At 34.5% G+C, this 16,896-nt stretch overlaps 1 protein-coding gene across 1 annotated transcript; it reads left to right on the forward strand.

The window, feature by feature from the left end:
• The first annotated feature begins 648 nt into the window (after positions 1-648).
• Positions 649-16,896, forward strand: LOC149425071 (uncharacterized). The gene is made up of 7 exons (XM_089650944.1): positions 649-1,053; positions 1,986-2,170; positions 2,259-2,391; positions 2,643-2,802; positions 2,889-3,026; positions 5,309-5,401; positions 16,381-16,896. Exons 1-7 carry the CDS (start codon positions 920-922, stop codon positions 16,483-16,485), a joined length of 948 nt encoding a protein of 315 aa, XP_089507070.1. The 5' UTR covers positions 649-919; the 3' UTR covers positions 16,486-16,896.

Raw genomic sequence — 16,896 nt, forward strand, 5'->3', positions numbered from 1 at the left:
TTTGGAAATCAAGTAATATTAGCGGTTGAAGTTTTGTTGCAGCACAACAACCCTCAAAACAAATTATTTATTGAATTGAAATCCCCACACATTTAAAATAAATCTAAGACCGTCTGATTGTTGTCAGTCGTTTACCGAAGTAACATTATTTATTTTCAGATCTAACATTGATGTTGTTGCTGACGATTTATTGGAAAAAGAACAACTGATCACTCCAAATGTAATTGTTCTGTTAAGAAAATGTCTTGAGACACTGAGAAAAAATCTGGAAAAAGATGCGGGGGCGGGAAAAAGATTTTATATTTATAAAACCTTACAAACACACCTCCTTCCTCTAACTAATGTTGCATTTCATAAGCAGGGAAAGCAGTGAGTGTATTTTATTGATAACATGTCTCTGTATGAGTTAGTTATTTTTTTTGTTTTCTTGCATTCTTTTGGAATCCTACCAAAATCAATATAAAATAATATACTTTTATTGATCTTACTATCTCCGGCTTAACATATTATAATAAGCAATCATTATAAGCATTATTTGAGGAAAATAATCATAATTATTTATATGACAACTTGGAATTCTTTTAACACTTGTGACCCTCACGGTAGCTCTGCTGGCTTCACATAATACGCTACTCGCTGTGACGCAGGTTAAGGGAGGGACTCCACAATGGGATATTTTTAATGTCAGTTGAAGGTTTTCGGGAAAGTGAAGCAACTTGTTATTCGAAGTAAAGGGAATATTCTACCAGCTATGGTTGGATGGCCAGGAGAGAACCTGTTGGAACCTCCCTGGTCACAATCCTTTAAGCCCTTTATAGATTCACTCTTCAACCTCATGTGGATTTTATTAAATCTTTACTGGATAACAGTAACCTTTATTATGTGGATTAGATTTTGGAAAACAAGTTAACAATATCAAATGTCTTTTAGATGTCTTTCCGGAAGCTATGATCGCACATGTAAAATTTGGAATGTGGACACAGGTGAAGATGAGCACACACTGACTGGCCATAATAATGTTGTTTATTCAGTTGGATACAATTATCCTATTTGGTAACAATTTAAAAATTCATTTTACTTGTACCAACAGCTTTTTTTAAAGTACAACACGTTGGTTATAATCGTGTATGTGTTCATAGATGGTGTTAATTTAATTAATTTTATTAAAATACGCTGTTTGAAAGTTATGCTTTACAATATTAAATAAATTATTTGTTTGCGCCCGTACATACATAATATGAATATGAATAATTGGTTTTGTTCGTTTAAAAACTCAATTCTTTCAAGAAAGGCATACAAATAACAGTATTGTACCAATGATTCAATCCAATATTGTATTTGTATGCCTTTCTTGAGAGAATCGAGTTTTTTTACGGACAAAACTGTTTGTTCATATTCATATTGAGTGTGTACGGGCGCAAAATAAATTATTTATCTTAATATTGTAAAGCAAAACCTCGCAAAAAGCATATTTTAATAAAATGAGTTAATTAACTACATCCATGAACACGTGGAATATAACGAGCGTAGCCTTTAACCTTAAGTTTAAATGTAACGTACGTTATAATCAATGCATTCAAAAATGGCTTTTGCAAGTTATGCTTTAAAATATCGAGACGAATTATTTATTTGCACCCATACATAGATACAATATGAATATGAATAAATAGTTATATCCGTATAAAAACTCAATTCTTTCAAGAATGGCATACAAATACAATATTGTATCGGTGATTCACCTCAATATTGTATCTGTTTGCCTTTCTTGAGAGAATTGAGTTTTTGTACTTTAAATGCATAGATTATAAAATATGCTGTTTTCTCTGCAATGTTCTAATATTCTTAACAGATAAAAAATTGATTCAAGCAGTATTCTAATAATGTTTAATAATTGTAAAACATTCGTTTTCTTCTGCGTTGTATAAATCCAATTATTAAAACTGCCTACAAATTTTTATTCTGATAATATTTTTCCGTCAATCAAGCAACAGAGTAATAACGGGATCCTTCGATAAAACAGCAAAGCTATGGGACCCTTCAACGGGGGAATGTGTCTTCACGTTGTATGGACATCAAGCTGAAGTTGTTTGTGCTCAGTTTTGTCCTGATGGTGACTTCATTGCCACAGCTTCTATGGACCATACCTCTAGAGTGTTTGACGGCACAACTGGTAAGTATATTATGATTCTACGTTATATGGTCTGAGACTAGATAATTACATAAATATTTTAATTTATTTGTTTTTTTTTCTATTACAGGACAAGAGGTGATTCCATTGATTGCACATACAGCTGAGGTTATAGCTTTGGATTTCAATAGTACAACATCCCAAGAGCTAATTACTGGGTCCTTCGATCATACAATCTCTATTTGGGATCTAAGAGAAGGAGGGTTAGTTTGTGTTAAATACATTTATTATTAAAATATCTAAATAATAGACTAAGTACATTAAACATTTAAAGATTTAGTAAAATTGAACGGCTCCGCTCGAAAAGACATACAACAAGGATTTAAGATAGTGACTGGACAATGTATCTTAGAGGCAGCCATGAGTTGCTGCGTTGATGATATTAGCATTTATGTATTAAATTGTAAAATGTTATCATTTTTTATAACTATATATTCATATTTTCTTTTTTTAGGAGAGTTGCAGTTTTAGTAGGACATGATGCAGAAATATCGAATTGCCTTTATGACTGGTCCTGCCACCTTGTAGCGAGTAGCTCATTCGATAATACTGCCCGTGTTTGGGATGTGAGGACTCGTAGATGTTTAGCTACAATATCTAGTCACACCGATGAGGTAGGTACTGGAATCTCTTGTACTTGAAATGCAATTAAACCAAGCAAATATTATTATTTAGGGAGTAAATTTTACTTAACTTTCAGGTATTGGATGTAAGCTTTGACTACTGTGGAAAACGATTAGCTACTGGATCATTAGACTGTTCTGCTAGAATATTTGATGTCAAAACAGATTTCAGAGAGTTGAAAATAATGGTAGGCCATGCTGAAGAGGTTTCCAAGGTAAAAATGTGTACAAATACCTGATGATTATTAGGCAATTTAAAGCACTAAAATTGGTTGTCTACTTGATTTTGGACAAATAAGTAGAGACCCAAACCAAATAAAAAATGATTCATGTAACGTAATTCGAATATTTTACAACAGATGTCACCAGACGTCCCATAACCCAATTTGAATTAAATCGCCGGCAGACGAGAAACTTTACGTAAAAAAATATTTTTTCCCCAGATCTAGGGAAATTAGTTCTCGCCACTCGAATGTCCAGATATCCGCATGTGTATTGCCGTCGGCAGATCGTCTCATTGAGCAAATCCCTTGGTGAATTCTTCGCTTTAGCTAGCGCACGTTGTTTGTGAAATTGTAAACAGTAGGGTATTTTCATGGGGTATTTCACCATCCTGCTCATAAGCTGTCATAAGCACTATGCATACGATAAAGTATACTGTGTTATTTATTCTCGATTTTTTTTACCTTAGTTTTTAGTTGACGAATAAATTTTCAGTAACTATTTAAAATGTGCCATTTTCGATTTCTCACCAAAGCAACATGGTCATTTTTATTTCAGTTGGAACCGTTTCTGAATGTGCAGTTATACAAATCAATGATGACGAATGAAAATATTAAAATTACCCATTTTTACTACAATGATCAGAGTCATAAAAACAAACTTTAAAGCTTCCACCCATTTTCCATGGAATTAAACTTTTAATCTAATTGCTAATCTTTATTATTTGATTTATTTCTACGATCACGAACCCTCACAATTTAAATTGATAACTCATTTTCAGTACCTATTCTCGGGTTCTATTTAAAAAAAATACAGGCCGTTCGGCGGTATGTGCTCTAACTTCAGAGGGATGACTCTACATAAAAGAACAAGTGAACAAAATATAATATTTTTGAAGGAAAATAAACATTGGAATTTCGAAAAAGTTATTTATATTTTTTACTTCTACCATCATGTAGTTCGTAGTTAACGCACTTTTATATAGTATAGAATGAGGCAAGAAGTGTGTGCCAAGACCGAGTTGTTTGGCGGTCCGTCCTCTCTGCCTACCACTGGGGAGAAACGGCGTGCAGGTTAGTTACTTAGCTATCATGATTTTTAAAACCTTATGTTGTAACGTTGGGAAAAGTAGGTACTTACTGATATAACAATACATTAAGTACCCACTCGCTCGACTGATGACCGATGGCTATTTTTTTAACTCACCTGCCGTCATTCCGCAATATTAAATATTTCGCAGATATAATCTTTCCGCGGCGTAATTCAATTTTGTATTTCTGTCATTACAATCATTGTGTCAATAACCAATGACCGACGATAATTACAATACCGAACTCAACCACCATGACGACTGCCGAATATTTGCCATAACTTTATGACAATGATCCTGATACCATTGCATTGGTCGGAACGTTGACCTAGCAACATGCAGGCCACGAGTTCGAACGGCTACCTCAACTTATCTATGCAATCAGCGGCATCGCTACTGTACATACAAGTAAAGGGGGTGGGCCTGCATGTTAGATATTCTCAGTATCGCCCTTGCGAAAGACATCAACTCAGAATCCAAACATTGCTATAAATCGATTTAGCCGTGTTTGGTGAACATATCTGAATAGCCAGGTACTTCGCAACGACCCTCTTCCCCATTTAATTCCCTTCCCCACTTCCTTCAGCTCACAGCATTCGCAAAAATTGGGATGTCAAACATACATATAGTGTCTCATCGGGTGAGGTGTGTTCAGGATGCGCCTGCCCGCCAGATGCGTGGCGTGCCAGATCAGGAGAGGCTGTTTTGGAGAGACCCTTTGACCTCTTTAACTAGTCTCTCGACCCATCGCATTGCGCCGCAGCGAGAGGGATATGTTTATATTATTTTGTGATCCCTAGATTCCTACCGAACCCTAATACCTTCCGAGAACTTCCTCTCCTTCCTTTCCCTAAAAAAGACCCTTCATGGTATCCCAAAATATGACATAGGCGCTGAAAGAAATTATTTTCCTCTGGGCCTAAAAAAAAGTAAAAAAGGTAAAAAAAGTTTGAAAGATAATTTGGGACTTTCGTGAGGTACTGACATAAAAAAAATAGAGCAGGTAGAAATTAGAAATTAGAAATTAATGATTTTCAGTGAAATTTTACAAAACGGAGTAAACCTTCTCAATAATTACATTGCGTGGCTTTGCAATCGCGTGTCCCTTTTTTAGATTAGTTTTCTCCCAAAATACCTACCTTTAATAATGTGACCTTCGGATAATCAAGGGTTCACCCTTTTCAGGTTTGTTTTAGCCCTGGAGGAAACACATTACTGACGGCTTCGGCGGACACCACCGCCAGGTTATGGAATTGCGAATCGGGAAATTGTACCCAGGTAAGTTCATTGGTGAAATTCAATCGAAAAATAAAATGTTAAACCTTTTTCAAATTGATCTGGTAGGTAAGCAAGCTTGACATTTTAACTTTGCAGTCGGCCAAATAAGGTAGGTACTTTTTTATTATTATGTTTTGTGAATACCACATATCTCCTTACTGCCAGAAGTCTAACAAAATGTTGATCTTGACTTAACTAAAATAATGAGTCGATTTTTAAAAATGTACTTATACAACTGTTTTTATGTGGGAACTTTTTGTTTTATCCATATAATAAGAAGTTATTAAAACCGCACTTAGTGACTTGATGAATAATATCATGTAAAAAAGAATGGTAATATTTACTGTATAAACATGAAAAAAATAGGTAGATAGTGACTTTTAACTCAGTTTAAAATGTCACTCAATTACTTCTGGCAGTAAGTGAGACTATGGCTAGGTTGTGAGAGTTGGGGTAAGGGACGGGAAAGATGAAAGTGGTTATGTACCGGGGAATGCACATCTGATTGAAGAGGAAGCTACAAGCCAAAAATGTGTATATTCTTGGTATACCTTATATTGTAGGTAATAGTATTAAAATCGCTTGACAGACGGAGTCTAGAAACGTTCGATTTCAAGCACAAAACTGTTTTTTATTTATTTTGTAAATAATTTTAAAGAAAAGAAAAAAGTTGATCAACTGAAACTGTCACAGATAATCTTAGCTATAATACTGTATTTTTTAAAAGTTGTTTCCTTTACGCGTTCATACATTTCTATTGAAAAAAAATAGTAGCTTACATTTATATTTTTTATTGACTAATGTATTTTTTTTGTATCGAATTAAGCGAAACAATAGGAAAATCTTCAATTTATCTAAAGCAATTTTTTTGCTATTCACGATGTAAACCAATTCGTTTTAAAATTAATCAAAATAGTGATTTAGCATTGAGCTTCGCCTTAAAGCTATTTGATGCAAAGCAATTTCAATTATGAATCTTTTGTACAATCAAATCTTTGGTATCTACGATAGCGACCCAACTAACTGCAAAGTTCAGTTTGTCAAAAGATTTCCCACAATATAAAATATTTCACTTTTTTTGTATTTGCTTAAAATAAAAATAATTATTTAAAAGTTTGCAGAAGTTGACAAACATTTTTTAATTTCCGCTTCGTTGAATTATTTCAAAATTTTGGGAGAGTTTATGGTTTATGAATTTTTTTAATGCAAACTGAAAGCACGGTAATCTCTCTTTCTGACACTGCTTAAATCATATTTCTCACTTTATACATGGTGTCCGGGGGTAAAATGCACACACTTCGAGAGGCGATTCTACATTATAGTACCAGTAAAAAAAAACTTTTTCGATATTTCAACGTTTTAAGGTAGTTTTCAGGAAATTGAATTGTTTTTTCTCACACAAAAATATTTTTCAATATTTTTGCAGATTGAAAAATATTTTTGCATGAGAAAATAATCACGGAATTTCGAAAAAAAAAATTGTCTTTTTTTTTTTCCTCCATCAACCCCAAAGTTTAGGCACTTTACCCCCGGACATCCAGTGTATTATTCTCATAACTTTAATGAGACCTTGTCAGGCTGGGAGATATATCTCCCAAAAGACTTTACGGTTGTTTGTTGTCTGTGAAGAGTATCTCTCAAAATTACCCAAGGGGTTAGTAAAAAAATAATATAGGTGTAGATACCTACATAAACGAGGAACAACTTCGAAACATTACTTTTATGTTAGCTTGGGTTTCTTCGTTTTGTGACTGCTAATTAAATATTTAATTATTTGTTAGTTAAGAATTTGCAAAATTAATATGTAAACCACTTCCATATCGTTATTCATTTATCCATAATCGTGTGACATGCAATCAACCGGTTGCTGTCAACTTGGTATTTCCAATGTCATCAACGATTAGAAAGTGTGCCGTATAGCGAATGAATGGAAAAAGTACTATTACCAAATGATTAATTAATTAATTAACTACCCACATCGTCACATCATATACTTGTATGTTGTGTCTAAAGAGACGCATCGATAGAAGTGTGTTGTGGGCGTGTCTGGTATGCCCGCCAATTAAGCCTTACTTCGAGTGAAATTAAATAAACTTTTCAAAAATGTGTACAAAATATTTTTGAACAGGTAATCTATTTAATTATTAGGGGTTGTCTGGGACTATTAGCGACCCCAGTTTTCCATTTAGATCCGAGTTCTATACACTTTTTCTTCACTGGGTTAACGTCTTAGAATGGATTAATTCTTTGATAATAATTAATTTTCTAACCTAATCTAATCTTATATAACCTAACTTAACCTAACCATAGAATCAGAAAATATGTTTTTGACTGAACGTATCGAAGTCCTGCTTTAAGTCGTCCGTTTTGCATTTCGTTTGTACGTTCCGTTTCGTTTTCAAAATGGTGGCCGTTTTAATCGTTCAGAGAAGATTCTTTTTTCAAACATGAAATCGACGTGTTTGTTTGAACATTCTTATTCGCATTTTTTCCCTACCTGCTTGAAGAAAGTTTGAAACGTGTTGTCCGTTTCTTTGGACAAACTATATAATTCCTTATATAATTTATAAACCAAATATATATTTCAATTGAATAACCTCAAATACAAATATCCACTTACGATTTCAGAGGAGAATTTCGTTTAGATTTATTAAATAAGAGAATATTTGTAATATACTTATTTGGGACATGAGGTCTACTGTTCTTTTATTACTATAATATTATTCACGTCATGTCTCACCCACAAAGAAATATTATTCAACTGTAAAGTTCAATACCCTTACCTGAGGAGAGCTAAGTGGGTACCGGTGTAAGGTGTGTAGGTACCCCCTTTTGTTGACAGCCCCGGGCTTAAATACCATTCACAATCTCGACACAATCCCTCGGCATCCGCCATTTCCATGGTAGCATATTGCTTAGGGTGTTATTCCATTTCCCGTTTTAGATTAATACAGGTGGGAAATATTAAGCCGAGGGGTGTTGCCAGTTGCTACTGCTGTAAATAGGATATTGTGTTACATTTTTATTAAGTACCTACCTAGGCACTTCTCGAAAACATCTGATGTAAGAGATACATAAGAAAGCTTGTTGTGGGCAAGAAAGTGTGCATAATTTTTATAAACTTTTGGTTGATTTTGTCAAAATGTTTCACGTATCGAAATTCTTTCTTGAAAATATAATCAATTTCATTGGATTTTCTGGGGTTCAGGAATCGGAAGATTAAAATACATCTAGAATCGGTTATTACAATTAAAAAATTTCAGTAATAGAAAAAAATACTAGAATAATTTTAAATCTTTAAAAAATGTATTGCAATCGCTGTCGAAAGTACATACGTTGGTCGGCGTTCTTATTCTTGTGTCTCGTCAAAGGTACATAGTACTTCTTACACGCCAAACGTTAATAGTTATTCCACTCGAACAACGAGTGGGTCGAACCAGTCTCTTCAACCTTTCGACTTTCAAGAATACTTTCAAATGAAACATTCGACTAATTTCGTCAAGATGATCGGTAAGTTTTCGTTCGTAGATGACGCACAACGAATCACTTTTGATCGCCCGTGGTGAATCGAGCCCGGTGAATGAAATCACTTAGGGCCGGTTGCGTCGCAGAACTTGAATAAAACTTTCACAGAACATGATATTGACTCTGAAATTTGATGAATTTTACAAATTCTATGAAACAATTGGCCTTTTTTAACTGCGGCGAAAGCAATATAACGAACAAATAAAATTCTCAAACATAAAAAATCTTATTTCTGTACATGAGTTTTACCTATCTTGCACTAAAAAAAGCCAGTAAAGAAGGTATCTATGGTTACCTATTTATTGAACTTAATTTCATGTAAAACTTCTTAACTTTAGTTCACTCGTATTACATATCCATAAACCAGTATTTAGAGATTAAAGAAGTTTAAATAAAAATTGATTTTTATTTTTTATTTCAACGCTTTGAGAAGGACCGGCCCTGAGCCAAAAGGCGCCTGGCGCGAGTAAAATTTTGGCACCCCTTGTGAAAACCAATATACGTCTAGGTAGGTGATCACTGTAATCAATAAAATTAGGATGATTTGTACTGTTGCGTGGCGCCGTTTTTATCTCTTAAATATAAGGATTTCCAATAAGAGTTGTTGTTTTGAATATTAATTAAGGAATTAATGATTTTTTATGGCCGGAATTGGATGGTATTGATCTGGACAACGTTTACTTTCAACAAGACGGTGCTACGTGCCACACAAGCAACGAAACCATTGATCTTTTACGGGAAAAGTTTCCGGACCGTGTTATCTCTCGAAGAGGTGATCACAATTGACCACCGAGATCTTGTGATTTGACACCTTGCGACTTCTTCCTTTGAAGCCACGTGAAAGAGAAGGTCTACGCCAACAACCCAGCGTCGATTCAAAACCCAAAGATGGAATTCGTGAGGCTATCGAGAACATAAAAGGATATGGTCCTGTAGGCGTGGTCGTGGTGGTCATTTGACTGATGTTATTTCACTATTAACAGCATACCTTTTTCTTTATAATGAAATAAACATTCGATCATTTATATTAAAAAATGGCATTTTTCTTTGAATATCAAAATAACACCTCTTATTGGAAAACCCTGTAGTATAAAACAAAGTCCGCGTCCGTCTGTTTGTAAGCTTAGTTCTTTTAAACTATGTAACGAATTTTGATGGGGTTTTCACTAAATTTCTTTCGAGAATTTCCTTCGGAAGGTTTATGTACATAATACATGCATATTATATTTATAGAAAGTAAAGAAAAGTCAGCTAGTGAAAAATTTCAAGGGCGGTATGTTAGGACTGTTAGGCCTGGTTCCCACTATGCCGGACCGGCAGATCTGCCAGGCCGGTAAAACTGCCGGAAGGGCTAGTGGCTGTACAATTTATATGTAGCTGTTCACATTATCCCGGGTCCGGCATTTTTGCCGAGCCCGGCATTTTTACCGAGCGTTTTGTCACTGCGAAAGTGCCGGTAGAACCACCGGACCGGAGTAATGTGAACGAGTTTGTGCCGGTATCCGGCTGTCCCCGCTCGCCCCGCCCGCGCTCTGGGCTCCCCTCGCGTCATATGCTCGCATTTTTTTAAGAAAGTAGACGTGTTCGCCCTGCTCGTGCTCCCTTTGTTGTGCTATTTTTGTCCAAAGTAGACGAGTATCATGGAAATTCAAACCGAAACTTTAAGAGGACATAAGACGTCAAAATAATATCAGTTATGGGCGTTTTTAGTGGGCGCGGCTATAGCCCTTAGAGTAATACTATGGCCCAAAACATTTCGTTTACGCCCCGCGTTGGTCAAAATTTCGCACAGTGTGACATAGTTTGATTTCACACGGACAAGTTTTATAATTATAAATTTAAAATGATAATAATAATTTTCATTATTGTTGGCATTAGTTAACGAATTGCATAATTTGCATGGTGTTTTGAAAATCGTGGTATCTACATACAGTATATAATCATCTGCAGTATGCAAGGCATCCCAAATAATCATAAATCACAAATACTTTATTGTTATTATTTTTTTTCTTGATGGAACAATCCCGATGAGTTAAAAAAACTCACTGTAGGATGGGAGGAACTTACAATACATAGGTAGGAGTAATTAGGTACAATTTTACATTGGTATTTTGATATCAAAATTATAAGTTTCACATAAGAAACAGTACAAAAATAGAAAAATAAAATATTTTTACTAATAAAACTTTGACATAGAAAATAGTTCCTACATTACAGTTTTTTTACATCTCAGATTTTAGATTTTATTTCTTGCTAGAGCTATCCCGATGAGTTACAGAACTCATTGTAGGACGAGAGGAATTTACAATACATAGGTGGGATTTAATGGGTAAAATTTTATGTCAGTATTTCGATATCAAAAAACCTTCACCGTCCAATGCTTTGTTTTTCTTTTGAAGGGGAAAAAATATGTCATCGGAAACCAAAATGAATGTACTTCTTATACTCCAAATTGAATAAGCTCAGGAATCGCTGGAAGTTTATCGAGTGCGTATACATGTATATACCTACATATTTGTAGATATATAAAATTAATTAAGCTGTCATTTTACAATTATGTTCTGTAGAAAATTTAGCCCAAAAATTTACTTTTAAGTGTTTATTTATGTAGTACCGTCTCAATTCCGTTAAGCATTTTCCTTGGTGCCGTCATTTTGTTCGGGATAAAACTCATTTTGTCTTCTGTTTTCCCATATTTAACTGAAACGTACGTATATATTAGCCAAGAGATTTATTATAAATTGGTTCAATTTTACCTTAAATTTGAAAATCATTTCAACATAAGTAAGTGCAGTAACTTGGGGAGATAATTGTACAATTCTATCTACAACAAATGATCTAACAATCTAAACTTAATAGATGAATAACTCTTTTTAATATTCGAATGACTTAAGGTACTTTATAGGTAACATATGTCTAATTGTCTAATAATAATAATAATAATAATTGGATAATTTGTAGAGCGCCGTTTTTGTGAAAAATCACCTCAAGGGCGCTGATGGAGAAAAACTTTCGATGTAGAGTATTTGTTTTATGGAAAAAAAAATTCGAATTTCCAAAATTTTATACCGGTCACTTTGTATAATACCTTATACTAGGGCAGACCCAGTTAATTCTTGAAAAATCTGTTTGCATTTTAAAGTAAAGCAATTTTTGGTTAAAATATTATATTAGGTATTTATGGCATGTCTGAGTTCTTCACAATCAGTTCCAATTTTTCTGTGCCCAAAAATTGGTGTGACTGAAACCCAAATAATATAATTTATATGTAAAAAGAAACTACTGTTGAGAATAGTTTGGGGCTTGATGGAGTCTTCAGAATAACAGACGCATGGTTTTGGTTGCACAAAACTGCATTTGTACTTTATTTAATGTTACGAGTTTAAATTTATTCCCGACCCGGGCAAAACACTTTTACAGGTGGTCAGTTGACCATAATTCCTGCCTGTTACTATTTTTTGGAGAGAAGAAGTGAAAAAATCCACTCTGCGAGGCTTTTTATAACCTAATCAAAATAACACACATTGACAATCTAACTATCCAAACAAATACTGTCATAGAAGCCAATGGTAATTAAAACACCTGTTTTAACAATAGGCCCTAGCTTTACTACTGACCGCTAGGTGCTAGGCAGTGCCCTGTAAAATAAAATGGTTGTGCACTTAGCTAATAACTTGTACATTTTAAACAACTACATTGTTTATAATTATTATATTTGAAATACTTTTTATATGAAATAAGTTTTACTTGATAATCATTTTTAGGTGTGACTATTACAAATAAAAATCGCACATAACAGCGGAACTTTTTATTCTAAAAAATATTTAAGGTAATATTTAACTTTTAAAATAAAGAAACTTAAGAATTAAAAAAACTTCTACCAAATAAACTGTTTTCATATTTTTTTAACAATGTCCAAATTTATCTGAAACATGACCACTGTGCACATTTTAAGTATAAACAATTGAAAAAAAATAATGTTTTCTTTTATATTGGTGAAACATAAAAAAAACCTTTACTCACTTGAGGAAGGAGTTAAATTATAAAAAACAGAAAATTTCACTAATAGATTTAAAAGTAATCGTTAGTAATTAAATAAATAAATACGTAAAAGAAATCACCGTACATTCGGGCCGGAACACAGGCGACCTTTCCGGCTTGAGCTCTGGCCGACACTGAGCTGGAACGGTCTAAGTACTTCAGCACCTGCACACGAATACAGTTGCGTGCGTTACAGTATTAAAGTACTTACGGCTGTGTTTCCTTTAGCGGTATGGAAATTGGAAATTTCAGAGTGTTATATTTTAATTAATTCTTATGAATACATTAATAAAATCTCTAATGTTTCTAGAGGGATTCGTCGGGAAGTTACTAATTCATCGTCTACAAAAATAAAATCTGGTGCTTGCCGCTTATCTTACAACATTTTACAATTAATAAAATGTACATACCTTTTTATATAGTATATTTAATGATAAGGTCCTGTTTTTATTAATCTTAAATATAAATAACTTGCATCCCTTCGAATCCCTCTAGAAACATTTAACATTTTAGTAATAAGCTCATCAGAAATAATTAAAATGTGAGCGTCGGGGCAAATCCCCGTTATCAGGGTATTGTGTCACCTTAATTACGCTTGTCCAAGAGAGACCTGTTCTGTGGGATAAGACCGAAGACGTCTATAAAGACAAAAACTTAAAGTTAGCAGCATGGCGTGAAGTATGTTTAATACTGAAACCAGACTTCGATGAACTGGAAGAAAAAGAAAGAAAACAATACGGTGAGTTTTTTAATGCTTTATTGATAAAATGTTGTATTCACAAATATTATTTTATAGCTGCTGCCTGCCACTGAACGGAACCAATATCCGAAACAAAATAATCAGTAAATGCTGTCCGTATAGCGTTGGAATTAGGGCCACCTCGACTCGACCCATTTCGATTCACAGGTGTCGTTTCTTGTTCTTGTCTATGTTCTATATTTTGGTAATTTTCAAAATTTATACCGTCTTTTTCTCTAACAAAATTATGTAAGGCTGTACAAGCTTTAATTACTTGAATTGCTGTGTCTACGTTCAGATCTATAGCTCGATGGAGTATTCGCCACTTATTTGCCAGAATACCAAAAGCGCACTCAACATACCTTCTTGCTCGACTTAATCTATAGTTAAAAATCTTTTTATCAGTATTCAAATGTCTACCTCCATACGGACGTAGGAGATTAGGTGTTAAAGCAAAGCCTTCATCGCCAACTAGTATAAACGGTAATTTCTCGTGCAAGTTTTCATGAAGCGGTCTAGGCTTTGGTACATTTAAAGTACCATCATTGATCTTTTGCCAAAATGTACTATCCTTTAATATAGTAGAATCGCATTCCTTGCCATATGAGCCCACACTAATAAAAATAAATCGGTACTCTGAATCAACAACTGCCATTAATACAAAAGAATAATATTCCTTGTAATTAAAGAACATAGAACCATTCTTGGCTGGTTTCAAAATTCTAATATGTTTGCCATCTACTGCTCCAACACAGTGAGGAAAGTTGGCTTTTCTTTCGAATCCTGAAGCGATGTCCTCCCATTCTCTCTCAGTATCAGGCAGCTTAAGGAAATCTGTCTTAAGATTTTCCCAAATGACGTGGCTCATTTCTTTTATTATTTTACTTATTGTCGAAACGCCTACTCTGTATGAGTAATGTATTTCTTTGAATGAACATCCTGAAGCTAAATATCTGAAAAAAAAAAAATCTTTTGTTACTACATTATTACTTTAAACGTTACCAATAAACAAATTCTATTCTATTCTATTATGATATTTTTTAATGATTTCAGGAAAACTGGTTTCAACAAAATGGAACAATAAACGTGATTCGTGGCGACAGTAAAGAAACAAAAAGATGAGTCTAAATCTGGATCTTCGGCCAAACAGACACGAAATTATTTATATCACGAGCAATTAATGTTTTAAAAAAAAGTCTCCGAACCTCGACCACCTCATGAGTCAGTTTCAAAAAAAGCAAGAACCGAGACTGAAGTAAGCATGGAATCAGAGTTTCGTTCACCTTTAATTAAAAATAAAAGAAAAATTGATAATAAAGAGGTAAATGACAAGATGTTAAAGTTTTTGGACTCCAGAATAAAGCCAGAAAAGGAAAACCATCATCTGTCTTTTTTCAAAGGCATTATACCAATCTTGAACACTTTAAATATCGAAGAGACTTTAGAATTTCAAGCTAGCGTCCTGACAATGTTGCAAAAAATTAAAAGTAGGAATTGGCGTGATTCTAATCAGATGACCGGACAATACTACACAAGCGTCAATCAACATGCAACACCTACGCAATATCAACACCACTCTGGATACTCTACGTATCAACAGGCAACAACACCTATACCATCAACTTCACCTTCGTCCTCCAATCCGTTTCCAGCTTCGCCAACAGCATCTAGTAATCATTCCAGAAATTCCCAAGACTCCCAAGAATACTTAGATTTTGAAGGGTTTTAAATTTGAAGAATTTTTATAAAGCTTTGAGTTTGAGTACAAATAAATACTTAAATAAGTTATTTGCATTTTTAATTACCATAATTATTATCAAATACACTTACACACACATATTATATATATTCACACTCATCAAACAAACACATAGCAAACATTCATTCATTCATTCATAACTAGTGCATAAAATTATCTTACCTTAGACATATGGCTAATCTTTGTTCTGGGCAAATACATTCTCTGAAACTTGTATCTCGTACTCCTATTGAAAGTCGTCCCAGTAAATTGTCAAAAGTGGTTGCTGTCATTCGAAAATAATTGAAGAACTTTGATTCGTCACTTCTAAGTTCACATATTAATGTTTCAAATGTTCCAAGTGAAAATCTTTCCCGTAAAATAGGATGCACCCAATGTTTTCTTTTATTTTGCCTTCTATTAAGATACCACCACAACACAACAATTTCGTCGTCCATTGTGCGCACAGGTCCAAATTCAACTGAGGTGAGTACTTGACTGTCCGATATTCTTGTCGGCTCCGGTGTAATGTGAACACTCTTGTCCGGTGTCCGGTTTCCGGCAGATCTGCCGGTCCGGCATAGTGGGAACCGGGCCTTAGGTGTTATCGGCGCCTTAGCAATTCAGCGCCCGGAGCGGACTGCTCATAATAACAAAAGAGTATGATGTATGCTAATGAAGTATTTGTGAATGAATAAAGCCAGAGCCGATCCAGGGTTGTGTGACGGTCTTTCCTCCCTGCCTACCCCTGCGAGAAACTTTGTGATGGTTAGCTTGAAAATGTGTATATTTTTTTTGTACGTTTTGTTGAACTTATTGAATTTCATCAAATCCATTCAATTTTCGAGATGGGTAATATAAAATTACGAGGTGTCGCCGTACGGCCGATATATTTTCCTATGTTGCCAACTGTTAAAATAATAGGTGCCATTGCAGGTGCTATCCGGCCACCGGGGAGAGGTGTTCTCCTGCGCTTTCAGCTACCTGGGCGACACGCTGGTGACCGCCTCCAAGGACAACACGTGCCGCGTGTGGAGGTGATACGACTGGTTCCTGCCGAACAGATGACTAGCCTCTAACGACGGAACCCCCAAATGCCAGAATGAAGAGTTCTTCTTTTGAAAATCAACGAACAACCAAAAATGTTCGAATGAAAGTTCTTTTATCAGAAAATAAACTACCCCGAAAGTGCTCCAATGAAAAGGTTATTTTTCTAAAAAACCAACAGTAAAATAAAATAGTAGGGAAGACTATGATTGCTCTCAACTAGTGATTACCCATTCTTAAGGTCCGTCTATACTCTCAATCTTACTTGCACAAACTCTAGTTTGCACAAGTGGCATGTACGTTATGACGGCAAAACCGTATACCGCGTATACGGCTTACACGAATGTTAATTTGCTCTAATTTGTCCAAGTAAGCAAATATTTATATAATGCGCAAATAGCTTGC

The sequence above is a fragment of the Hesperophylax consimilis genome, chromosome 3, assembly GCF_061612785.1.
Source record: "Hesperophylax consimilis isolate HC1 chromosome 3, BYU_Hcon_1.0, whole genome shotgun sequence".
Taxonomy (NCBI): Eukaryota; Metazoa; Arthropoda; class Insecta; order Trichoptera; family Limnephilidae; genus Hesperophylax; species Hesperophylax consimilis.

What these genes read in the sequence shown, in the direction of transcription:
- LOC149425071 (XM_089650944.1), top strand. Translation starts at nt 920, where the DNA reads ATGTCTTTTAGATGTCTTTCCGGAAGCTATGATCGCACATGTAAAATT. An exon ending in GGATACAATTATCCTATTTG is followed by an intron (nt 1,054 to 1,985) that starts GTAACAATTTAA and finishes CCGTCAATCAAG; the next exon opens with CAACAGAGTAATAACGGGAT. An exon ending in AATCGGGAAATTGTACCCAG is followed by an intron (nt 5,402 to 16,380) that starts GTAAGTTCATTG and finishes GTGCCATTGCAG; the next exon opens with GTGCTATCCGGCCACCGGGG.